Source organism: Haliotis asinina, chromosome 6, assembly GCF_037392515.1.
Source record: "Haliotis asinina isolate JCU_RB_2024 chromosome 6, JCU_Hal_asi_v2, whole genome shotgun sequence".
NCBI classification, from domain to species: Eukaryota; Metazoa; Mollusca; class Gastropoda; order Lepetellida; family Haliotidae; genus Haliotis; species Haliotis asinina.
The window spans coordinates 52,145,410-52,173,299 of record NC_090285.1 but is presented as its reverse complement, the minus strand read 5'-3'; the positions used below and the strand labels follow the sequence as shown (position 1 = coordinate 52,173,299).

Here is a 27,890-nt window from a genome sequence, read left to right as displayed (position 1 = left end):
AAACGACACTATTAATCTTTATATTGAAACAGCAACCTCTTTCATCATATGTTCAACAAAGAATATTTGCTCATCTATATCAATATTATCACATTCATGGCAGTTTGCATGCATATCATTCATAATAAAGATACTTCTTGCAAAAACAACAAAAATATTTGTACCAAGTAAATTAATGTCCACACATTTTCATTCATGATAGACAGTATACACATGTTCGTGTCATAATTTCTTCATAATAACTATGATAATGGCACGTTGTCCTCTAGTGTATTTCACCCCAGCCAACAGAATGTGGTCCAGTCTGGTGACTCTTTGAAGTGAGTTCCTTTCACGGTCCCTGCCATCCCTGGCCTCACAAACACAGACAACAAACAATGTCTTTATGCTCGCAGGGGGATGCAGCAACTACACAACACTGTGCTGCTAAAATCCACTATCCACTGCACACTGGAGACAGAATAAACATGGACCTCTCAAGCCAACAGAGCAGCATGGAGCAAGGGCTTAAACCCCACAAGTTCGGGATGATTAATTTTGGTGTCACTATTCTTGTCATCATAAACACAAAATTACACACTTCATTCATACAAAATTTAAGTTGCAATCCAACTTTTTACTTTTACTTAGGTGCTCCAGATTAACAAGATGATCAGATTTAAAATCCACGATTTGATCTTCTTAACAGTTATTACTGCAAGTCTGAGTTAGGTGGGACAGTGGGGTAGCCAAATGGTTAAAGCATTTGATTTAGTGGTTAACACATTTACACTGAGGACTCAAATTCCACTCTCTAAATAGGAATAATGTGTGAAGTCCATTTCTTGTGTCCCCACCCCCACCATAATATTGACAGAAAATGATTAATAGCAACCAAAAACTTAACTCACTTTGAGTTAGTGAACATTTCTTATAGTATACATCAGTGAACACAATATTCCTTTATTCCCAACTGGTATCCGTTACCATTCACCTATTCAAAAAAGTAATTAGATTAATTAACATAATTACAGTGAAACAGATATAAAGTCTCTATGCTTTACTTTATTCAAATCTTTGAAAATATAAATTCTGATGGGAACAAGAAACTCACTTTGATTAGAGATGTTTTCAAGTACCCAAATTCATAATACCTTTCCCACAGCAAAGACAGCATGACAATAACCCTTGTAAAGAAAGATTCTATTATATACACCACCCCAAAGTGGAATGTAATTTCCAAGTGTGCATGGCCCTCGCAAAGTAGCACTAGTGCATGGGACATGACACATCATTGCATGCAGGGCTTTCAGTTGCCGTTGTAAGCTTTTGATCTACAGCTAAGACATGCCACCTTGCCCAGTGAATACTTTCATACAGTCATGTTAAATTGTTGCAGCAATGAGTGAATAGGACCAAGTTTTACGAATACCTCCATGTGGGAATAACTGGAATTATTTTGCCGAGTTGACATTTTGGACATGATTCGGGCATAAAGGGCTCTGTTACCAACAGGTTGTGTGGCTCAGGGAACTATGCTGTCTCCAGTTCCCACTGCGATATCATACCCTTGTGTCAGATTTGGGGGAAATATAATTCTAATTGTAATTTCATGAATGTTCATGAACTGGACAGACACAAAAACTGTCAATGTGGGGTAACACACCAAGCTGTCATACCACTGACAGGCACCTTCACAAACAGTCTTCATCAGAGAAGTGACCTAGGAACATACAAATAGTGGTGAACACTTCCTGATAGAGAGGTGAAAAAAATACTTTATGAAATTCATTCTTACCCGAGTCAGTGGTGCCATCATTTCCTTGCATCTGTTGCAGCTTCTTCTCCAACTTTTGCTGGCGCCGACGCCGCATGACAGCCTCAGGGTTCGAGATGCTCCTGGTGAAGCTGTTCTCTGGCAGCTCATTGTACAGCCTCTCCGCCACACTGCTGTCGTTCTTGTCCACATTCTCCTTGTTCTTGTCTTTTTCTCGTTTCTTCTTTTCCTTTTTCTCTCGTTTAGACAGTTTCCGCTTAAAGCCTTGGTCAGCAGCAGCTGCAGCTTTCTCCTGTTCTGGCCAATCTCCTGTTGCCTGTAATCAAGGTCCAAAGCAGACATTTAAATTGAGTCACATAAAAAAATGCCATCATAAAAATAATTTTCATCTGGTTGTGTATATTTCATAAACTAAAAAAATCCTGTTACGCACATCTCAAATACAGTCTATGTATACAGTCCTTCCCTACACTTGAGCCATATTACTTGTCTATCATGGCAATCATTTTCCAGTGTAACCCAAGCTCCATTAATGCCAACAACAAACTGTGTTATTCACATCACTTGTTATTCAGGAAGCAGTCAACACGTTAACCCAGAGTAACAAGTGGCTGCAATAACCCGCCAATCGTTATGCAATACAATTCCACTTATCATAATCCACAGCACTTCCTTACCAGTAACACAATATTAAGGCATCTTGACCTTAAAGCTATCGACATCAGGATACATCAATTTCGTGTATGGGCAATAATTTCCTTATCCAGGCACTGGTATAAACTCATGCCACATGTCCCTGTCTATAAGGGTGAAACAGTATGCCGCAGTAATAGTAGAACCGTGGTATTTTGCTTTCATTTCGGTATACCCAAATGCAATTTAAAAATTTTGGTATTTTTTGTTTTCCTGCCATGTTTTTACTAACCTTTTTGTTCTATTTCTAAAACAACAATTTTGTCCAAATATATGCATTATGCAACTTTTTTCCCAGAAGTAAGTTCTCACATACCAAGCCAAAATTTACCAAACCAAGGGCCCTCTACAACAATAAACACTGTATCATGATAAGACTAAGAGCGTACCGTTTCCCATCTACTGCCTACACTTATTTGACATGGACAATGGAGACTCAAACATTGTCTCTGGAAATATCTAAGATGCTACTACATAAAACTGACAAAAAGCCTCACTGAAATTTCCAAATTCATACAAATGTTAATCATCATTGCCATTGCTGTTGTTGTCGGCAATGTCATAATCATCATCTTTATTCATCATCAGCATCATCATCAACATCATATCATCTGTGAAATGGGCCATTTAGAAAACTCTACACTTGCCTCATTTCCTACTACAGAAAGGCCTGGGTGAATGGTAGGCAGACCAGCACAGGTTGCTGGGGCAAAAATTATTTGTTCAACTGTGATGCTCAGATTAAACAAACACAAAAAAGAAATTGTCCCTACAAATGACTAATGTCTTCACTGTTAGGTTACTAATTAACAGACACAGGATTAACCACAGGCATGGACTTTTCATCCAGTACAGACTTGGAGCCAGGCTATGGCTCAGGAAAAGATAAAGACTGAAGGACAAGGTAATATTCCTTGCAACTGCATGGTAGTGCAACAAAGATAGCCTGCACTGTCCCACTAATTAAGTCATGCATGATCAACAAACCAGACCTAATTCCACTCATGTCTTGCAATAAAACCATCTGTCATTAATGTATAATGAGCCTGTCCCAAGAAGTTGATTGTTCTGGGAGTTGAACTATATCTTTAGATGATGGACTGTACTGATACCAGCTCTTCTGTATCTGAAGCATGTTTACACATGTTGTTATTCCAATTAAATGACAATTTCGATGATATATATGTCACAGAAGGTGAAGCTTCAATAAGCATTCTGTATCTAATACCTAGTTTTTGATATTTCATTAGGTAAAAACTCATCGGGAGTATTGTCAAAGATCTAATGGAGCTGTCAGTGAGTCTGTCGATAGAAGCCTCAACCTAGTACAATTCTCTTTGGTCTGGTAAGCACTGGTTATAGTCATCTAATAACAACATTAGAATCAACACAAAATGATGTTTATAAGTGATCATGGTAGGTTTTGTATGAGTGCATGCAGAAATAAAATTATAAATATATAGTCCAAATATTTTGTGCGTGAAATTTTCAGCATAATCCTGAATCATGTTGAAATTTATTGTTTGTCTATATCTTGTGGTTTTAAGGTACTTTTTATAATTATGTAGATCAGAATCTATGTGTCCAAAACATGCACACAAATATATATTGTGCGTCATTTTCTTATTTCATTTGCGTGTCTGCGTTAGCTCGAACACTGGTTTATAGCATAGTTTAGGCCAATCAAGTCCCAGATCAGCTGAATATCAGCCAACGTTTTGTTTTGATTATGTTATGGGTAACAACACAGTATATTTATAAAACAGTCATATCTGCAGGTGAGCAAATACTCTTATTCTTCCACATTAATTACATAAATATCCTCTACGAAACAAGTTATCAACTTCAAAATGACTATCTTAATAAAATAGTGCCATCATAACAAAATATTAATGCAGATAAACCATAAAGTTAATTCTCTATTGTACCTCCCAACTTTAACAACGCCACTCAAAGAAGTTATATCTAACAAGCCAGCTAGACCAGTAACCACTCGTATCCAGCAGGAGTTTTAAGAAGGCTTGCAAAAGTATATCTGCAAAGGATTGATAACATAATATGACGTGACATAACAAAGAAAGGCAGTTCACTCTACCACAATGTATGGTACAAAAAAGGTACAGTTTTGCCTAAAATATTCTGGTCAAATCAGGAGCACACTTGATGAATGTTTTACTATAATATTCATCAATGGAAAAAACATGCTTGAAAAAATCAGAGTCCAGAAAAACTGAAAGAACATCCATCCACTGCACCAAATCACTGTGACCTAACTTTGTATTATTCCACATTTCCATCAAACAGCCACTACCATCATCACTTCCTGCCATAACCCTATTTCAATGTCCTCCTGATGAACATATTAGCATATCTGTGTAAAATATCAAAAGAAGTTAAGTCGTGATAAGAAGATTCTTTTCATTCCCCCCAAAAACACTTTCGAGTTTGTGTCTAAGTGAGTCAAAGGGTTCTCCTACTGTAGCGAACAATGTCAGAGACTTAACAGACCTCGTCAACATTGACTTTCTATGCGAGGTACATGAGGCCAGCGTTTGATGCCTCATTTGGGGAGATTAACTGCCAGGCAGAGGAAGATACCTCATTTTTACCTCCATCTATAAGGTCGAAGGTGAGACCTGCATGAGTATCTTATCTTGCTACACAAAAGCTTTAGGCTTCAGATTACAGTTGTAGAAGAACGAGGCATGATAGGTTTTCTAACTGGGGCAATTTGCATACAACATTAAATGATGACTAATCCTTTAAGGAAACTTGGAGACTGTGTTGCAAACTTCAAGGATGTAATATAAGCTAAATACTTGGGCTGCAATAAATATACTATGAGGTAAATATCATATGCATCATGAATATTTGGTGACAAATATGAATAATTACAGTCAAACCCCGTTGTGTCGAACTCGTCGGGTCCAAGGGGAAAGTTCGACTTATCCGAGTGTTCGACACATCCGTCAGCATTGAAAAGACCCAGAACCAACACGACCACGGTGCTTAACACATCGTTATTTTGCAGTAGGATACACATACGAACAATATATCTTTGCAATAAACGTTTACGGCAGTATTGATCTTGTACAACATATACAAATGTAAATCAATTCAATCACTTTATTCGTCATGGCAAATAAATATGCATGCAATAAGATAAGAACAAGAATAATTTAACAAACTCACAAGCGATCCCATTTAGTTGACAGCACTAATTCATTTTCAGTCAGTATAAAAAGTTGTATGGTTCATACAAACGGAATCGGAATGTAGATACGTGTACATGTGGGGAATTTATCTCTTAAAAAATCCGAAATTACAGTCTGTCTGGCGTTCGGGCATGGCATCACAGCAGAATTGCTCAAAAAGTTTCTTAATGTACCAAGCTGGTTGGAAAAAGTGTCAGTGTCACGTGCTTCCACAAATCTGATAAGGGTGTCGAGGGCGGTCCATGCTGCAGCTAGGGTAGGGGTGGGTGGTTCAATTTCATCAGATTCAGTGTCTGATCGGCTGATCGGGTCCTTCGCTGATTTGGTCTACCATGTTACTAACCGTACTGGTTAAAAAAATTGATCCTACACCTTAAATACTAAACCAAAAACAAAACATCAATTTAGATAATCCAACTCCGTTTGTCCTCACTTCTCATTTTGTATTTTCAAAGAAATCACATGACTGCTAACATAGACTGTCACATGACAACAACATGCGCCATTGTTTGTTTGGAGATATCCTGTCGGTCCGTGATCAACGTGTCACTGGTAACAACTTAATTATGGTTAATTGTTTGAGTAAAGTTCAGTTGGTAAGTGTGCTGACAATGTGTGTATAGATGCGTAGTTAAACATGTCACTTGATTGTTGAGTCCGTTAATCGTTACTTTTGATCTTTAGGTAGCACGTTTATGAGGATGACTTCCGATTGCGCGACTGAAGTTTTCAGTTGCAACAACCAGCTTTGACAGTTCGAGACAAAAGGGTAAATTTGTACTTGTTAGAGCCTTTGGGGACCCTAAAATGAGTTCGACACAACCGGGAATTCGACACATCTAGTTCGACACATCAGGGTAAAAATAATGATAAATATAAGGAAATCGGCAGGGACCGAGATGTCAGTTCGACACATCCGAGAATTCGCCTCAACCGAGTTCGAGACAATGGGGTTCGACTGTATTCATAAATACAGTATTGTATTTAAGTGATTGATGCACAATATAGAACCCCTATGTTGACTGTTAAGTTGTCATAGTAATAGCCTGTGATCCTACGGGACACACAAATTTGGTATGTAATGGACATATAGTTCTAGTCCACAGGATCATGTGCAGCCATTGCAAACTAACAGGGCTTGCACTACTGCATGGCTAGTACATATTCCATTCTTGCATATCTCACTTTGAAACAAGACGGTAGGGCTCAAGTAAAACATGCTCCATTAAAAAATGTAAACATTCATTTATTTCCGTTCTGGTGACCAAGACATATGAATTGAATTCATGAAGGGCTACGGTTCGATTCAACACATATACGAGTGTATGATAACAGCCTTACTAAATACTGATTTGACTAAATTGTCTCCAACAAACTGAAACCTTCCAAAAATTAATCAACTACTTCAAATTATAATTTCCATCTAACAGAAAAATTGATTCAAATCATGCCAGAGATTTATCTAAGCCTGCTCAAAAGGTAACCCACATCTATAATAATGAGTTATAGTCCCAAGTTAGAATTAAACATTTTCTAATCAATGCTGTTACAGGTACAACAGATATTATTTCTTTGTACATGACATGTATTTCACTAATGCAAACAGAAGTCAAGGTTAATTTTGACATTATTGTGCTTATTGCCATGTTTAAGTTTTAATCTGAGAAAACACGAATGTTAAAACAAATCTCAGTTATGAACAAAATAAACAAATTTTCAAAATTTGCCTACCAATGGAATTTAGTCTGGAAACCAAAAAACATATCTGCATTACAATATTCCTTTCAATATAAAATTCTAATAGAATAAATACACAAACACCAACATCTGAGAACCATTATTTCTTTCACTGACTTGATGGCATTCAAAATCCTATTAACCAAATAACGAATTTTCAGATAAACCCGTTCACACAGTTATTCCATCTTTACGCATCCACAAGTGGTCGTGAGCTGAAATTCTTGGGGTCTCTATCTAAGTCTTGTTATGGAATGGTGGCCTTTCTGTAAAGATGTAACTCAACCCAAGTCGTAGGATAACTGCCATTGTTAGAGCCCCAAGCTGATTAGCTTGAGAAGAGACAAGCATGTACTGCCATTCCAGAAAGGATCCTAGGGGTCAGTCATGAGAAGAAACGTGTTCTGGAGAAGCTTCAGGGAATCAAAAGGGGACAGGATTAATATCTATTTCGAGGTGCAACACTGGCAGATTTTGTCCAGCAGTGGGTGTTTGGAGGCAGGAATATTTCAGGATATTATTACATGTGTTCAAACACTTCTGGCGCATGTTTTATGAAGTATGTCTACAATCCTGACATACAGAGTTCACATGAAGCATGGACAGTGATTGAGTTCAGTGTTACAGAGCACTCTGCAATATTCCAGCTATATGGTCACAGTCTGTAAATAATCGAGTCTGGACAAAGCAATCCAGTGATCAACGGCATGAGCATCGATCTGCACAATTGGGAACCGATGACATGTCTCAACCAAGTCGGTGAGTCTGACCACCCGATCCCGTTAGTCACCTCTTACGACAACCACAGTCGCCTTTTATGGCAAGCATGGGTTGTTGAAGGCCTATTCTACTCCAGACCTTCATGGGTCTGAAGGATGAAGAAGCTCCATTCAGGAAGCTTCAGCTGCTATATCACTGGTACAAGGTGAATCTTGATTTAAACTGAATACACTACAACAAAACTTTGAAACTTATTGCCTGAAAATTTCTCAAGATGGCATGACACCAAAGCTTGTCCATTGTCTTCCCACAGAGGTTACTTGTCATATCTTCCTACAAACCTCTGTTCTAATATGGCCATATTTCTCGGTTCTCATAAAATCCTCTAGCGGCTAAAAATGGCAGCAGATTTATCTCCCTTTTTTCTGTCCAATCAGAACATGTGCTACATCGACTTAGATTTAACTTGACAAATGCAATGTGGAGAAACAAAAATGACATGACTGAGTTCTGTCTAGAAGAAACATTTGAGTACCGCGCTCGAGAAGAGGTTCTAGTTTTCACAATGCATCCGTAAATTACCGAGATCTTTCAAACGATCGTTTTTGAAACAAGGTCGCTGATTGCACTACTAAATCTGATTGCGTCCAATCACCAGTCTTGAACACTCGCGACCCGTGAAGGTCCCGGGGTAGAATAGACCTTCAGCAACCCATGCTTGCCATAAAAGGCGACTCAGCTTGTCGTAAGAGGCGACTAACGGGATCGGGTGGTCAGGCTCGCTGACTTGGTTGACGCATGTCATCGGTTTACAATTGCGCAGATCGATGCTCATGTTGTTGATCACTGGATTGTCTGGTCCAGACTCGATTATTTACAGACCGCCGCCAAATAGCTGTAATATTGCTGAGTGCGGCGTAAAACTAAACTCACTCACTCACTCACTTGAACACTCGCACCATGAAAGGGTCGTATTAGAACAGAGGTTACGTAGGGAGATGTGGCAAGTAACCACTGTGGGAAGAGAATGATGCTTGTCATGTCAACCAAATTTTAATCTGCTATCCAGACAGCACTTCACTTCAACAACATACACAAACACAAACGTTTAGTTTAACATTTATGAATAGAATAAAACAAACCCTTATATTAGATCTTTGAATATATGAGTAACATACAAACAGAACATAATATAAAGAGTACCCAATTTAGAATACAAATACTTTCCCCTACTTTGTCTGCCAAGGGTGCTATGCTGGAACCATCAATAAATTCCTGGTACGTATCTACAATGAAACTGAATGAAACCAATACCAACATTATCTGATGAAACCGACCATCTGATATCCAACATCTAATTGTTCTGTATCTTATGTACAGATAGTCTTACACTTGGTCTCAAATGTACACAGAAGGTTTACATTAGGAAAAGGCAAGGGTGGAATATATAAGGAAAACAGTGACAGAAAATGGCACACTGACACCTGAGGAGAATGGAAGTTACCAAATAGCTAATGTGATAGCCAAGACGCTTGTTACTGTCACCCTAGGGCCATTCCAGTGCACTATCATTGTCTAATGGCGTAATGAACCTGTTCTTGTTACAATGCATACCAACAGATTGGTTGTCTGAAACGTACATTTTTTTTATGAGACGATGACTTGACACTATACATTTCTTGTAGATGTCGATCTGGTTGTGAACTTCAAGATCATTGAGACATGTCACTTCGGAATCCAAATTCAAATTGTTCCAGTTAAACTGAAGCCGATTTTAATTATTTTTTCAACACAAACAGTTCATTTCAACATGCATTCTGTGGCCTTGACTTCTTCAAGAAGCAACAAGGTTATCTCCCCATAGCCATCTGCACTGGTTGTAGGCTCAAGTCTATGGTTCAGCGATGGCAGTTAACTAATTATGACTGACAACCAGTCAAAGCAGGATCTCACGACTTTCACCACAGCAGCAAAGGGCATATTTGTACAGTCATAAACTTCCAAACAATGAGAGTACACATCTGTCTGAGAGGCAGTTTCTAATGATAATCTCATATGCCAAGGTAAGTGCCCTTGGAGACAAATTGGTAGACTTGCACTAGTCACTAAGGTAATCATAATTGATAGTTGAAATGATAATTTCTATTTAAAAATATAAATAACACACTGGTGTATTGTCTTGTTTATGCAGACTTGCCTCTTTAATGGACAGATTCACTACATAAGCATGAGCTTAACAAATTGAAAACAAATATTTTACAGCTCACAGGATTTTACTTCGTAAACTTCAAAGGAATATCAATATTCAATGCAGGTTATCTCCACACATCAAAAACATTAGATTTAACTTTATTTACATGATTTGGGAAATTTGCATTTCACAACTTGAGATATGATGACACTGAATATCTGAGAGAGCAATTCAAGCTAAATCCTTTGTCCTAGATCATCTTCCGAGTTGCAAACTGCAGACATGTAGGACCATGTTGTCTTCCCTAACATTCACTGTCAGTGCTTTTGCTTGGCCGAATCAAGATCCTATCCACAGTAACTGTGCATCTTGAATGAGTGAGTAAGTTTAGTTTTATGCCACACTCAGCAACATTCCATCTTTATGGCGACAGTCTGTAAATAATCGAGTTTGGACCAGACAATCCACTGATCGACAGCATGAACATTCATCTGCACAATAGGGAACTGATGACATGTGCCAACCAAGTCAGTGACCCCAACAACCCAATCCCATTAGTCGCTTCTTGCTACAAGCCTTTTACAGCAAGCATGGGTTGCTGAAGACCTTATCTACCCCAGGCCATCTCGAAACTACTCATTATACAGATAATCTCATTCATCAACAACCTTCCTTTAACATTCTTCCTGGAGGTCTGTCATCAGCGCACTCTTCAAACAATATCTCAAACTTGAACTTGAACTCCTTGATATACAGTATTACATCCTCATTGACTATCATAGTTCCTCTTCCAGGGGTTCTATTTTCACACTTCATATCAATCAAAACATCAAATACAGCACCCTTTCTGAGGGCCATCATCTCCAGTGCCACTCCATTCTGTGACACTTATCTCCCTTCTTTGAGCGATGGCTCACCCCCTACCCAGTGAAGCCCTGTGTCTCAAATGTTACCAAATTATAGCTGGGATTCATTGATTACTTCCGTCATTCATTCTCATCAACTCCTTAATCTCACCTGGTGGCATACTTATGCCCTCACCATAAAAATTTCGGGAACATTTCTGTATGTTACCTGGGGTTCATATGTGTAGTGCCGGTACCAGCAACCCCTGGTGCTTCACTGACATTTGTTGGTGACTACCTGCCTCTGACCACACCTTTACTCACCACACTACCGTCAGAGGGGCATACTGCAATCTCCACCTAATGCGAGGTTCACACGGTCATGCAATTCGTTAGGGAATGCCACAACTGACCATTCGTAGCTGATCATGGAACTTCCAGGTTTGGATACGAGGTGATAGGAGTCAATACGTTCTGATAGAATTTGTTGCACTTGGATGCGATATTGTCATGATCTGATCTCACGTTCAGACACAATCACATATGTTGTGATAGGATTGTCCCTATCGACTCCAAGATTGGGTTGTGATCTGACACAATCATTGCGATCGGGGTCTCAGATTGCGGATGATATGGTACATGCAGGTACGTTCCAATATGTTCATCATGAACCAATGGGCTCTGCTGTAATAGGATACGATTGTGATTGCGATGTCTTTCATGATCACGACTGAAGTGATTACAATTTGAGCTATGACTGGACACCAACTGATGCTTATACAGCCTGACTGACCATGGACATGATTGTTTCTTGAACTATTATAGAGTGAACACAACCACTTGCGCTTTGTTATGGTTCAATACAATCTGATTCAACAATTATTAATTGTGTTGATTGTAGAAAAATTTTGAACCATCCAAAATTGCCACGACTGACCTGATCCCAAATCGTGATAGTGTGAACATAGCAAAACAAATCACCCTAAACAGATATCTCCTCAACGCTTTATGCACATGAAACCTTGATCACCTCATGGAATATAGCCAAACACCCATCATGACACTCACCCCTTTTCTGGTGACCTCATCCTCCCTCTTGAGCAGGAAGCGACCCTCCCGGACATCCTTGCCCCAGTTGAGTTGTACCCACAGAGGTTTCTCATCATCCAGGAGCTGCCTCTCCTCTGCAGCACAAACACAAACATCAACATCAAATCATGATGATCAAGATAAGACATACTGACACAGCTGAATCTACCTATGGACCATGTCACTTGTGAAGATCTGGGCTAGAATTGGTCTTCACAGAATTAGTTTTCAGCACCCCATACTTGTCACGAAGTGGCTATTGGGGATTATGCCATCAGGTTTGCTGACTTGGTTGACACGCGATATTGTATCACAACTGCATAGATAAATGCTCATGATTTCAATCACTGGATTGTCTGGTCCACATTTTAATAATTCAGTTCAAGATAATGTATAAATATGCATTTTCTTCATCAATAAAATAACTATGAGAGTCTGTATGGATTCATGCACATGAAGGAACAGTCACACAGAGCAAACTGATCTCTGTCATTATTAGCTGTAAAATCACATCCTAAGAACCCCCAGGCACCAAACAACAAGATGTCTTCTGGTGGTTCAAAACCTTAACTTCTATAAAACGAAAGGACAGTGGTTAAGACCACACGTTTCGCTATCATGGAAAACATGCTACTGACATCAAAATGATAACATCAATAGATGCTGATTTTTCATAGTGTGAGTAAATTTCATTTTACACCCCTTTTAGCACTATTGCAGCAATATCACAGCGGGGGATACCAGTAGTGGTCTTCACACATTGTATCCATGAGTGGACTCGAACCCAGATCTTTGGCATGACAAGCAAATGCTCTAACCACTATTCTACCTCCACAGTCCCTGATTTTTCATAAACATAATGTTTGGTGAGGAATTTTTACTAGCCTGTCGTGACATTTTCGGAAGCTTGTCACTCAATACATCTCAGGAAATGACTTTCAAAATGTAAGAAATAAGTCTTGAAATTTGCTTGGTGTTCATTATCCATTAAAAGTTCAACAATCATATATCTCAGGACAGACTGAAATATCTCAGACAGAAATTTTAATGAAGCAAGAACAGCAAGACGACAGTAAGTTTTGGGGCATTCCAACAATTTATAAAACATGACAATTTGTCCAGGCAACGTCTGGGAGTGTATGTCTGTGACACTGTCTCATGTTGTGACCTGATGTCTCGCTATGCCTATTGTTTGAGCAGAGATTGTTACATCTTAGACAACACGGAGGCTCTCATCATGTCTACATTCCTCCTGAAATAGCTGTCACAACTCCCCACACCACCACCTCATTGGAAGGAGCCTGTCCATGTCAAGACATATTTAAACCAAGATTAGTAGGAGGTATGTTCTTGTTGAGGTGTATTCTTTTAAAAAAGATTCTGACAGAAAGGAAGTTGACTTCACCTTAGATGAGGAATGTTTCACTGTATTTTTTCCCCCAAAACAGCTATGAGAAGAAATTTTCAAAGGAGTATTGATGCCATCAATGCTGACATTTAATCAAAAATAGAATGACTATACTTCAAACCACAAGTACAGAGCTCCAGACAAGGTGTGTATTGGCACATATATCTCAATAAAAATCACATGTACTCAATTAATCACAAACCAGGGAGTATTTAGAAATGGCTATCAAATGTTTGGCAATACGACAATTACTAAAAACTTTTAGTCTATTGAGATACATTTACATTTGTATGTTTAGAAGAGTAAGTATCCAATAAGGATAAGAAAAGTACTCCATTCTTTAACTAGTGGGAGTATACAAAGTGATAGTTACTCCTCCTCCTCCTCCTAAACATGCAATTACTCACAAACAAACATGGGAGTAAATACTCAATTGCTTCAGAATTTATCTGGAGCTCTGATGTGTATATCTACAAAAAGAAACATCAAATTTAAAAGGAGCACAGAACAAATTTCCTATAGCTAGGAAAGTCCAACTCTATTCAATTTGTTCTTCTACGCTGTACTCTGGGTTGGGAGGACTAACTTAAGGCACTTGTGGAATAAGTTTGACAACTGTCAGGGACTATAAATAAATATTGAACCGTTTATTACTGGTGTGTTCAAAATCATTTGTCCAGCTTACTTTAAAATACACATTTCCTACTGAATTTCAAGTATGTCCATCAGCCCATACCACAATGCAAATGAAGTGAAGCAGTGATTATGTATGGAGATGAAGAAGATCACAGTATTGTACTGTTGTAATGACCTCAAAATATGGCAGCCATGCAGAAAAATGTAAAATTGCAAATTAAACTTGTTGACACTGCTGTTTAGGACATAAACATATGACTAAGAGGGGTAAAATCCCATTCACCCTTCAATCACTCTAGAACTACATAGGCCTACTTAAACATCAGTCACACAATCAGGAAATCAATGGCATAAATGTTGCTGTCCTCAGTTATGTACCTTGGGCACACAAGAAGCTCTGATTGCGAGTTCGAATCCCAGCTTGTCTTGATATTACTTCCATTTTCATGGGTTTCACCAAAGTGGTGAACATCTCAGGTCCGTATCAACTCAGGTTTTGGTCTCACATTAAGTTGATACACTCTGAATATCGCATTAAACCCAACACACTCACAAACCTCATTTTGCACCTTGTACATGCACAATAATCTGTAAATATGACTAAACCAATTCATATATGACATTTAATGTTGAACCAATTTCCTTGCTTAATATCCGCACACGACTGTCATGCACATTTCCTTCAAACATGACGTCTTGAAACCTCAACTCTTCCAGTTTTCACTCTAAGAACCTCTCGTGGAACAGTGGGGAAGCCAAGTGGTTAAACTGTTTGCTCATCATGCTGAATTCTTGGGTTCAATTCCCACATGGGTACAAAGTGTGAAGCCCTTTTTTGGCATACCCTGCTGTGATATTACTGGAATACCACACTCACTCACTCATTCACTATTTCCCTATGTGAAAGACCCTCTACACCAGCAGCATATTTCCAAGAATCTCACCCATTTTCCTACATCCAAAGTGTCACTCTCTCCCAAACCTATAAGTCTATTTCCCTACATCCAACACAGTCCGCCATCAAAGGGGACATGTTTCTGTCACATTGCAAACATGAACTGCAAGGGTGGAGCTTGCTGCAATTGATAACAGTTATTGACTCAAATGGGTGCAGCTACACACACATGCACAGAGCACATGCACAGTCATGAGTATTATAAAAACATGGCATATTCCCACTCATAGATTCAATCACAGTTCAAAAGGTGATATCGTTGTCAGCAATGACCAAACTTTAAATGATGTAAACTCCAGCTGAGGAGATCGATGTGCGATATAAACCAGTCATGCATGTGTTTCAGAGAGATACACCCACAAGGAAAGCAGTCCGAGAGTCAGAATGACATGCTACCATGTGAGAAGACTGAGAGAGATTCAGACACCCTTTTCATTTCATAGTCATAAATATATATAAAGATTAAGAATCTTATGAGTAAATAGTAATGTCAGGCACCACAGAACATTTGGTTTTTGGTATGAAGTTACAAAAGCACTGTTACATGTATGGTTTTAAACAAAAGACTTGGATTTCAGAAAAGTTCAAAGCTATGTTTAGCTTCAGGTACATTTCAAAATTAAATACAACGAATTTCTACTAACATTGGACCTTCCTAAGTAATCTCCGAAATAACGAGCTGAACTGATTTGATATTTAATACATTTGTCTCAAATTCATAATAAAATTGGCAAGACAGCAACATAAATCACTTAAACTTCAATTCATGTTGACTGAGGGACTGTGTGACAGACTTAACTTCTGCCTGCTCTAAAGTATACTCATGATTTACCAGCAGGGGCATCAGCTCATTTCAAGCAGACTATCAGATGCTAAGCTCTTAAAACATTTTATCAACAATCTTATCACAAACCAAAGAGGCAATAGCCCTAAATACAGGTGACAGATTTCATGCCAACTGTCTTTGTGGCAGACAAGGTGTTATCTTTGATTATTTTGATTATCTTGGACCTGACATGGAAGTTTAGACAATAGTAATACACTTGCACCTTGACAGATAAAACAAAGCAACACAAACATGACCATGTCATCTGACCTTGCTCCACAGAGGTCAAGTGTCACATGACATGCTGACCTTTAGACTACACATTCAGGAGATAGCTGTCGGCCAAACATTCAAGCCTAAGGCGCCCATCAGAATCAGCATGTTGTAATCACGTGATCTGTACCAGGAAGTTCTTTAGTGATTATTAGTGAGGGAGTGAATTTAGATTTATGCCACCTTTACCAATATTCCAACATCATCACGTATGTATCTTGTGTGCATATATACTATATATATATATATATATATATATATATATATATATATATATATATATATATATATATATATATATATATATATATATATAGTCCATGCTGTAACCATGACAACCAACCAACTCATAAACTACAACAAACATCAATAATATGTTAACATAACCAAAGATCTAAGAGTATCCATAATGAGCAAGTTTTTCGGCTTCAAATGAACACATGATAGCCAATTATTTTCAGTTTTCATGATACCTATTATTTCACCATTTGAAAAATTATGTTTGCATCACTGGGTAATAATTTGGTTTAAACATACAGTATTTCTACTGTATTGCCATCTGGATCGGTGAAAACAAAACTTTTTTATATAAAGGGGTAAATATTTCAGAGCATCCTTCACTACAAAGTCACTATTTGTATGCAATCACTGGGTCAGAATATCCCTAGGTAATTGTCCAAATCTGTCACAGCAAAATAGAATGCTGCATTATCTAGGCCCATATTTTTTGCAAGCAATGTTTATACAAGGTTACATTACTTGACGTAAGCTAACAGATGTCTCAATCATACCTGCAATCTTGTAAAACATGCCTTCACTGCCTTAGCTCTCACCAATTTCTTCACACGCAAAATTGAAACCTACACGACTCTGTATTGAAGCCATTCACATAGAAGAAGTGTTATCCTGCAGGGTGATCTAAGACACAGCAGACACCTGCACCATGAAAATACATCCTCTGATATTTGCCGCTGTAGAGGTAACTGTAGACTTGCACAAGTCTCTAACATAAAAATTAATAGTTTAAATGACAATTTCTTAAAAATAATACTGGTTTCCTTAGACAAGGCTGTACTGTCCACTTATCTGGAATTGCCTTTTAGAGGGATAGAATTATTCTGTGCCCATTGGCTCAGCTTTCAGTACAGCCTTGGAGCAAGGCTATGGTGGCCCAGATAGTTGAATGCTGTTTGTTGTTTGATGGCTGATAGCATCAGTGATGCTGAAATGGGTGATGGATCATCTGATGAAAAATTCATCAGCCATGGTCTTACATCATGGTTTACTAACACAGGCATTTCTTACGTCACTGGGAAACAACAATGTCATCCAGCATGAGGGCTGGGAGCAAGTGTTCCTAATTGTTTAACTGCTTGATGGAGCAGTTTACTGCTTTCTTTGCTCTAACACTAGAACCAGTATTCAGGGAAACAGTATCCGTCTGGCATAAAATGTGAAGATGCTGACTGCTCATTTCTCTTGTATATTTACATGTTTACAGGAGTCCAATCCTATTTTCTGGTACTTTTCCATGTCATTTTGTTCCCTGAATGAACTACTTCCATTTTGTGTCCTGAATAAAAATTTGGTCCTGTAAAAAACACTGTGTTATATGCTAACACGTTTATTGACGCCTAATCCTATTTTCCTGGCTGTCCAATGGTTCAGAGGTTGTCACTACAATTCCAAAAGGGCATTCAGTGACAGATTTCAATATATTTTGTGAAGGTGTTCCTGCTTATGATTCTTAAGGCTCAAACAGCACAGTTATTTGACTGAACTTCAACATGAAATAGAAAATATAAAGAACAATGTGTTGATAACAATTATTGCATTAAAAGAAAGGCAGGGAACCAAATGAAAATACACTTTGCATGTAGTACTGCATGTTTTATATAGGTAAATGAAGCCATGCTTCATCATGCTGATAAAAGAAAGGGCCGAAGCCAACTTCCCCATCACACTAACCCACACAGTGAGGGGTGTCAAATTGTAATCTCTCACTGAGCTGATAAACTGTCAATCAACTTACTCGCTATCAGTTCAAATGTCTCAAATCAATTAACAGTTTGTCAAATCTCATGAGAACTGCCTACTAAATCACCAGCTAATCACTGCTTAAGCATCGCTTGTCTTGAAATAGCCAACTCCATAGACAGGGTGTGCATACAGTGAGTTCAATAAAGAACACATGCTGATATTTATGCAACATAGGTCATATTTGGGATTTCACTTTCTTAGTAAAGTACACATTCTAGTACTTTTTGGGTTGAGTCCCATCCGGGATTCAAACCCGCATCCTCAGAGTCAGGCACCTAAACGCCAGCACACAAAGTCAGCTGCCTAGCCTGCTCAGCTACCGCAACCTCATGGAAGACAACTGGTAGTCTAGACTGTGTACTTTGTGTGATATTTACATTGTTAATTCAGGACATAACTTTAAATTTGCGCAGAGTTTAATGTTTGCACAAAAAGGAATTGCAGTCTGTTGATGATGCAATCCCTGGATGGAAGGATGGATGTGAGTGAGTGAGTGAGTGAGTATGGTTTTGTGTCGCTTTCTGCAATATTCCAGCAATATCATGGTGGTAGACACCAGAAATGGGCATTACACATAGTACCCATGTCATTTCACACTCTGTGAAATCAATCAAACCTCCGGTCAACTGTCACTGTGAACTTCTTACATGATGTCTATTCCTATATCAAACCAACAAAACAGGAACTAAAAATAGGAAGTATTACTGACGACTAAACAGGAAGAACATTGAGGTTCAGTCTACCAGGTAAGGTGGGTGGTGGACAAGCTGGTCCGCCCCCAGGTAATCAGCTGGCAGTAATCAGTGTGTAGGAAGAGGAATCTCAACAGGAAGCTGGGAGTTTACATACGTTAATCTGCCAGCACTACATGTCTGTCACACTGCTATACACACTGTTTGTGGGAGTTATGAATATTCTTGGTGGCTGGTACAGTTATTTGTCTATTCTGACCTCTCTTACAGACCCTGAGTACATATTTAAAAATAACAAAGACAACTAATCAAGTTTGGACTCTATCAGTCTCAATCAAGGACTATGAGCTTGTATATACTGAGCCAAAGAAGTTGGAGGTGACATGGAAAATCAGCTGGGGATATCTTTTGTGAAGACTGAGAAGCAACTTTCCGGAAAAATTCCAAACTTGTCAAGGATATGTTACTTATGTTGTTAAGTATGTTTTACTGTATTACGAACCATTAAGAACCAGGGTAGAATAGATCTTCAGCAATGTATGCTTGCCATAAAAGGCGACCATATGCTTATCGTAAGAGGCAACTAATGGGATCAGGTGGCCAGGCCTGCTGCCTTAGTCGACACATGTCACACGTTTCCAATTGGGCAGACCGATGCTCATGATGTTGATCACTGGATTGTCTGGTCCAGACTCGATTACTTAGACTGTATCGCTGGAGTATTACTGAGTGCGGCAGAAATTAAACTCACTCACTTATTGCATTTGTAGCTACCTGATACAAATATCTAATCCATAACAGCGACTGCTAATGAAGTAGGCATGCAGTATTCCATCCCTTCTAAACTCAACCCTTCTGAAAGTGTGGAATATTACTCATTTTCCTCCAATAACTTCAACAAAAGAATGCAATCCTTCTCTTCTCATTGTCCTCCATTAATTTCAACAATGGAATTCAATCCCTTGTCCTCTTTCTAAATGGCCTCCACTGACTTCCAAGAACAGAACTCAATCCCCTGTCATCTACCTAATTAGTCTCTACTACCATCAACTGCAGAATTCAATCCTATGTCTTCTTTCATCAGGAAACAATTTCTATTTGATTCATTTCTTTTAATAGTAGCACTAACACAGAACAGTATGATGTTGCTTATGTTTGATGAAGATGCTGATGTTACTGACTGCATAAACACAACCCACTAACAATGTCTGGAATAAATCTGGGTTTGTATCTACTGTGTATATATAAATAAGACTGAAGAAAGCAGTATCTTCATAGACACTGGTGCAAAATATATGCTATTAAAACATCAAACCTTCTACCCAAATAGTATTTTGGAACAAAATTCCATATCATTTAAATGTAAACCAGACCTTCCATATACATTAAATCTAACGTCTATAACCTGTTGAGGTTTTGCACCAACACCTTGGGAGCTGAACATATTCCCAACTAAAGGTTACCTTGAGTTCACGAAATGCTCATGGTATATAAATAAGCAATGGTTTATTTACAGGTAATGTCAAAGCTCATGCAAGTGTTTAGATCAACCTGACGGACAATTTTGCCATTACACGTGGGAGTCTTCTGTCTGTATCTAGGGTTGTCACAACATACCCTTGTCTTCTCATCTGCAAAGAGGTCAAGTGAGGACCTCAAAACAATCCCTGGGTCGCAAGAACATGTCAAGTGCCATATCACTTCATCAATCACACTGCCAGCAGGACCTGTCTACATGGGGTGTGCATTAGGATACATAAAACAGATAAGGAAGGTTACTTAGATATCATTACAGATTTCAATCCATTAGGTACTGTTTTGCTGTCCATGGGAAATTCCTTTCATGAGAACAACATCTGAAATTGCCAAGCGATGCACACAAAAGAAAGTAGGCTTCAAAATCATCTTAAACAGATGGTTATTGTACTATAGATTCAGAATTTGTTGGATATTGAGACAGCCTAGTGGTTAATGCCATCGCCCATCACATCAAAGGCCTGGGTTTGGGCAGAGTGGGTGAAGCCCATTTCTAGTGTCCCTGTCCGATATCGTTAGAATATCCCTAAAGTTGTGCAAAACTATATTCACTAAACTACTCATTACTGTAATAATTTAGTTGAATTCTTCTAGTTTTGACACTCAGTACGGTATACGTACACATACCACGAACAGAGCTAACCAACTCTGGACAACATTCCAGAAATATCAGAAGTGTGGGAGGAAAGAATGAATTGATGCTGGACATAAACAGTTACCAGTGATATCAATTAACAAGACTATGGAGCTATCGAATCTTGAAAAATAATCAGTGGCCTGGGATTTGAACCTTCAATCAAGGGACATGACTCTTCACAGCAAGTGTTGAGGTGAATAGAAAACCAGAAAGTGAAACAGACACCATTACCAAGCTTACACCTAACTGTTGCAAAAGTACTTGTTTGTGATGATTAAGATGAATGGAGATAAGATACATCAGATGTTTGACAAACAAGACCCAGTTTCTTCACAGATCCTACACCAACACGCTAAAATTGTTGAGGTGCCAAATACTGGAGTTTGTGTTGTCAATCAGTAGATGAAAATAGCCCTGTATCTGTTCTTTACCATGTCCAAAGCAGACCTGTTCACCATTTGATATACACCTGCAGGCATCTGCGCAATCAGAATGGGCGTACCTACCACACTCCTGGCAGAAACATGGGACTTTCAGTGGTGCCTGGAGGGCATTCTGGGCTGGGGAGGTTTACTGGCAATGTTGGGAGGCTGGTTGGGATGTTGGAAGGTTGGTTAAGAGGTTGTAAGGCCGGTAGTGAGGTTGGAAGGCTGGTTGTGATAGTGGGAGTCTTGCTGCAGTATTGGGAAGCTGGTTGAGATGTTAGATGGCTTGTTGAATGTGTTGAGATGTTGGGAGGCCAGTTGGGATGTTGGGAGGCTGGAGGTTGGTTCTGAGGTTGAGAGGCTGATTCTAGTGACAGTTGTGGTGTTAGGAGGATGGGAGGCTTGTTGGGCTGTTGGAAGGCTGGTTGTGGTGTTGGGAGGCTGTTGGTTGTCACTTTTTGAGTTTGATGGGTGACATATTGGAAATGTGGTTGTCCTAATGGGTGGGCCGTCGTGGTCATGGAGGGTTGGTTGTGATGTTTTGATAGCAGGATGTCTTGTTGGGAGGCTGGCTGTGATGTTGGGATGTTGATCACGGTAATGAAAGGTTAGTTATGGTGTTAAGAGGCAGACCATTAAGAGGTTCATGAACAGAACATACGCTCAGTCATGTGACCTAGACGTAACTAGTCCCTGCTCATCCAATGAACATCCCCTGTCTGCAGCCTTCTGACCACCTAATCATCAATGTAATCAGCAATGGTGATAGCATGTTGCACTGTGAACTAACACTGTTCACTGAAAAACCCAAAGTGTTGCAAATGGTAGTTTCAAGGATCAAAATTAGTAGTTTGACCATGAATTAGCAGTCAACTAAATACTTCCAGCCATGATGGATTCTGATCAAGACACTTTTAGTAAAAATGTATTTAATTCACAAAAAAATGGTTTTGTCCATATATCCAAATTTTAATGAATTTTCTTCACATTTCGTAGAAATTCAAGTGCAATTGTATTTGCATATTCTGAGGCTAAAATTCATTGTAACTACAACAAAATCGTACTTGCATAAATAGTGGGTGTCCTACCTCAGCTGCAGTCACAGTTGACAGGAAGCCTACCATAAACACACAAACCATACCAAGCAACTAGTGGACCATGCATGCATGCCCACTCCTATCACAGTGAGGTTTTACAACCAGAGCTATTATTGCTCACAGATGCTGAGGCAATCAAGTTGTTAACACCTGCTCAAGACATATTTAAAAATGTGAAAAGACGAGCATAAAACTTGACTGTCAGTCATCATACATACACTGGTTGCCAAACAAACAACTCTATAAGTCAGAAACTAGTGGCTTTCAGAGAGGACAAATTACATATTCTTATGGACCGCACTTAACTAACACTGGGTTGATGACAACCTGGACAACATGAAAAATCCAAGTGAAGATAATCAACATTTTAGGCAGGTTCAGGCACTTCCTATCCTACTGGGGAGCCTTTTCAGGTGAAATTGACAGTGATGAGGAAGGGCCAGGTATTAGCCCAGAAACATCTTGTGTAAATAATAACAAAGTTGCACATTCATATCAGGTGTCTTGTATTACCCTCGCAACTTCTAAATGCCCATCTAACACAAGATTGGTGAAAACTAACAAAAATTATTTCCCAACTCTCACATCTAAACATTTCAGTAGCACTATCCATACTAGAGGTATCCATACTAGAAAGTTTCTACATCCATATCCACCCAATACAAAAGAGCTCTCATTTCATCATCCAACCACTTAGATAAGAGTAGAATACATACAGACTCCATACAGCCACACTGACCACACAGCGTACAAGTCGTTTCATGTAGATCCCGCCACTTTTCCCGATAAGAATGTCAATATGAGTTTCCTGTACAGTACAAAGAACTTAACGGATAAAACACTTGCCCATTTCACAGGCCATTTTGCCTGTTTCATGTCCTCCACTCAATGAGAAATACATCTTGGTCAGTTTCACATACCACATCTACCAGGAACCTCGTACTGGACACAGACATGTTAAAAACAAGCTGCTCTGTGCCAAACAATGGTCGTTAGTTTGATTAAGTATAGCACCGGTGTCTTCACAGCCATGTAAGTACAGGGAATAAACAGAGGTATTGAGTATAAACAACACTGGTGAAAGATGTACTCCTACTGCTTGTTTATCTAGATCTCCAAGTCAGGTGATCACGAAGAGATCTGAAGTAGTCTCCAGCAGGGCTCGAGCTGCAAGCTGGTATTCCTAGAGTAGTCATATAGTTCGGACACCCTCACATAATCAAACCTCTATTCTTCTAACACTTCAGAACATTAACAAATAACTGCAAAATTTACTAGTAAATATGGAAAATGTCTCGATTCTAAATGACACCATTATCTTTGTACCAAAATTAATTGCAATACACCAAAAATCTACAGTACGTGATGCTTCTGAACACACAGCCAGTGAGAAAAATAGTAATAAATCTGTTGTTCAAGTGGATTTTGGATGGAGTTTTTTCCTAAAGTGAGGAACATGGAAAGACTCTTAGTTTAAAATTCTCTATTAAAAACAGAAGTGATGAGGGAAGAATATTTGTCATTTGTCCCAACCAGAACAGCAACAAACTGACACAGTGAACTGGGCTTAGTCAGCTGTCAAGCATGCATAACATATCTGCATCACATGAGGTGGAAATTTGAAAACTATTTTCTTTGATGGCAACATAAATGTCTAATGCACAGGAATTAAAGTGAAACGCCACTGTATAAAACATTTCGTTTTCCTTCTTTACTCAGTGTCATAAAAATACCTACGCAAAGTAAATCTCCACGAAATCCTTTCTTTGATAGTATGACACATGATTATCACGCCCTGTTTCTCAATCACATTATATTAAGAAAAAACACCTGCATTTTACTGACTGCCGAAAGCTAATTCCATCTTATCTAGTTAAGTTACTACTTCAATGAATTCAGGATATTTGATAAGAATCCAAGAAAAGCTTAGCACAGACATAACAAACTTGCACACACCTAGCTTGTAAGGCAAAGAGGAATTTGAACCAATCTTCATGTGCAATGAAACTTCCTGAAGCACTAATATAAGTCTGACACCTAATGCCATAGAAAACTAGAATTAGTTTTGTACTGTAATGACATGTTTAAAAGTTGGCAGTACTTTAAAGCAATAATAAAAGTTATTTTAATTCTCCTATTTCCCTCCTACCTTCAGGAGCTATAAGACACAATTAACTCAACAGGCTCTGCCTCATGCAGAAGACAGATATTGGGAAACGCCATATAAATGGTACATACCTCCATTAACATGTACTTCATATAGAGCATATCTGCACTGTTGAAGCATTCTCATGTCGGGTCTAAACTTCTCAATGAGGACATCGATGACTTCTCTTGTAGTGGCATCGCTTGCCACACGGATGCATTTTGTGATGACGTTGGCACCACCGCCTTGGAAAAAGAAACGGACGACTCCATGGAACTGGTTATTCTGAAAATATAGAATAGCGACTATTAGTCTGAGCCATCTCCTGATCAGGAGGCCTACTACTATCAGTCTATTTGCTGGAAATATGAAGTCAAAACATACCACTGCATCTCCAAACTTACACTTGGATCATGAGATGTGGATAACAACTGTACTGAAAATAATCACGCAATGCAACCAGTGTTAAGAGACAACTGCACACACACAAATTTCAGGTAGTCAATAAAACTTGCACAATCTACCTTGAGACACTAGTCAAACCCGTTTATGTCGTTGTGAAACCTGCAAAGTCACTAAAGATATGATATGGAAGACATTTTACTTTTCAGTTTTATTATTTTTTAAAAAAATGTTCATGCATGTGTTTAAGTAACTGTCAGACATCATCAGCAAGAAAAATTTATGTCAGGTTGGCGTCCTGACCAAAGTGAAGTCTATTCTCTCAAATTAACATATTTTAACCCAAATACACCAGTTCTAAAACTACCATAACAAAATAAGATGAAATGAGCAAAGAAACACTTTTCAAGTTCAGTTTCCTGCAGTAACTCAGATTTGCAGAACGTCATATTTATTAAATATATCTGTTGTAAGGTCTGCATGACAGACTACTTTCCAGCCTGCTGGTTGACGTGAGTGGGTGAGTTAAGTTATCCGCCACTTTAAGCAATATCTAGGAGGGGGGCACCAGATATGGGCTTCCCCCCATTGTGCCCATGTGGGCAATCAAAACCGAGTCTCCGGGTCTTCGGTATGATGAGCGAATTTAGAAATCACTAAGCTAGCAAGTTTTCAAGAGAATGTCAAAATATACTCATATACTCAAGTAATACTTGGGGACAAAACATGAAATTGTGACAAATTATCAGCACATAATGGAAATATACTTTAGTTTGAAAGATTCTCCCGACCTTGAGTTACAAGGAGTATTTCAGTTGTGATGGAGATGTTTGATACAGATACTGACCTCTCATCCTGAAACATGCTTGATTTATCCACAGCTTTAGTTATTTCCCTGACTGAATGGCACCAAGCCAGTATTCCAAGTATTAAACTTCACTTAAATCAGAGGAGAGCAGCTCTGGAGAATACAGCTCATTCTGACATAAAAATTATGCAATTCTACCTTCTTACACACCTCAGGTTTTACACTAGACTAACATTTAAGAGAAAAAAATGACATTTTACAGAAAAAAGCACATAAAAGTGAGTTAAGTTTTATACCGCTTTAAACAATATTCCAGCAATATCAAGGCGACAGACACCAGAAATGGGCTTCACACCAGCATTTGAAATAATCTCTGGCCCGTAGGTCCAGCACTGGTTGTCATTGTATCAGGCCAGCAGTTTCAAATATTTGCAGGCCCTTGTGGCTTTCAGTAACTAATCTGTCATTTTTTTGCAACAGAAACTTGATGTCATTCCACATTACCAGTGTTGTACTGGTTATAATGACAGTACCAGTCAATTAACATATTGCAAACATTGCTTCACATATTATACCCGTGAGGGGAATTGAACCCAGGTCTTCTGTGTGATGAGCAAACACTTAAAACATCAGGCTACCACACCGCCCCTGTTCATAAAAGATTATCATAAAGTATAATGAAAAGGAGCACAGAGACTTTCTTAATTTACAGACACTGTGGAAATCTAGACTTGAAATATATTCTAGACTTGCATAGACGTTCTTGGATACATTTGTTTCAGGGTTTGTGTGACACACCAGTATTTTAAAGAGTGTAAAAGATTAGACTTCCTTCTGTAGACTTTTGTCTGCCATTTTGAAAAAGTTGAAAATCCAATTCACACTCAGATTTCATCAGATGGAACAAGAATGTGGAACACTTGTTTATCAAAAGATGCTCACTCAGCTTATAGCTTACTTTGTAGTGTCCCCAGTAGTTTCTGAAGAGAAGAGTGCGTTCGGGATATAGCTATATGCCAGCAACATTACAATAGGGACACCAGACAAGGGCTTCACACATTGTACCAACATCGGGAATTGAACCTGTATGTTTAATGAATGCTGTAACTACTAGGCTACTCTATCACTCTTCCGAAGAGAGGATGACAATCATGAATTGATGTGAGCTTTTTATAGACAAAGATGAAGTGAAGACATTTATCCAAGAGGACATCTAAGTTCACCATGCTTGTTCTCTTGGTCATGCAGTGAAACATACTGTGTGCACAGGTCTAGTTTTTCATGAAAATTTCAATAAATATGTGGAGAACAAACATCAGCAGATCCTTAAACCAAGTGAATTATTATAGGTAGAGCCTCAGAGTACACAGCAATTTTTCCCCATTCTTTGTGTTTTCAGGAAGTTGACATAATAGTGCAGACAGAATACACAACATCATGCATAATAAACAAAGTATTTAAAAGACAAACACATTAAATTTTGAAAAACAAACAAAATATCTTAGTCAAACAAATCTGAACTATGACAAAAACTGAAGTCCATCAAATAATTCAAGACTGTGACAGAACAGTATAATCATTTTCCTCTGAATGCCAGATATCTTAACAATGACAGTGATGTATCAATTTGGCCATTCAGGGCAGAATATGGTCAAAACAAGGCATTGAAGTCCTGGAATATTTCCAACCAATGATCTAGCAACATTAATCACATGTACTGGTCGTAGACTCGTGGATTATCTGCACCATTTCTTCCATTGTTG

The 27,890-nt window shown here is 38.6% G+C and overlaps 1 protein-coding gene across 1 annotated transcript in view; it reads right to left on the bottom strand.

Annotated features, from left to right (window-relative positions):
• Positions 1-27,890, bottom strand: part of LOC137286467 (afadin-like) — a 71,900-nt gene that overhangs the window by 27,334 nt on the left and 16,676 nt on the right. The window contains exons 2-4 of the mRNA XM_067818356.1: positions 25,010-25,202; positions 12,226-12,341; positions 1,778-2,072 (exon numbers count right to left, since the gene is read on the bottom strand). Of these exons, the coding sequence (XP_067674457.1) occupies positions 1,778-2,072; positions 12,226-12,341; positions 25,010-25,202 (604 nt within the window). The remainder of the gene's footprint in view (positions 1-1,777; positions 2,073-12,225; positions 12,342-25,009; positions 25,203-27,890) is intronic.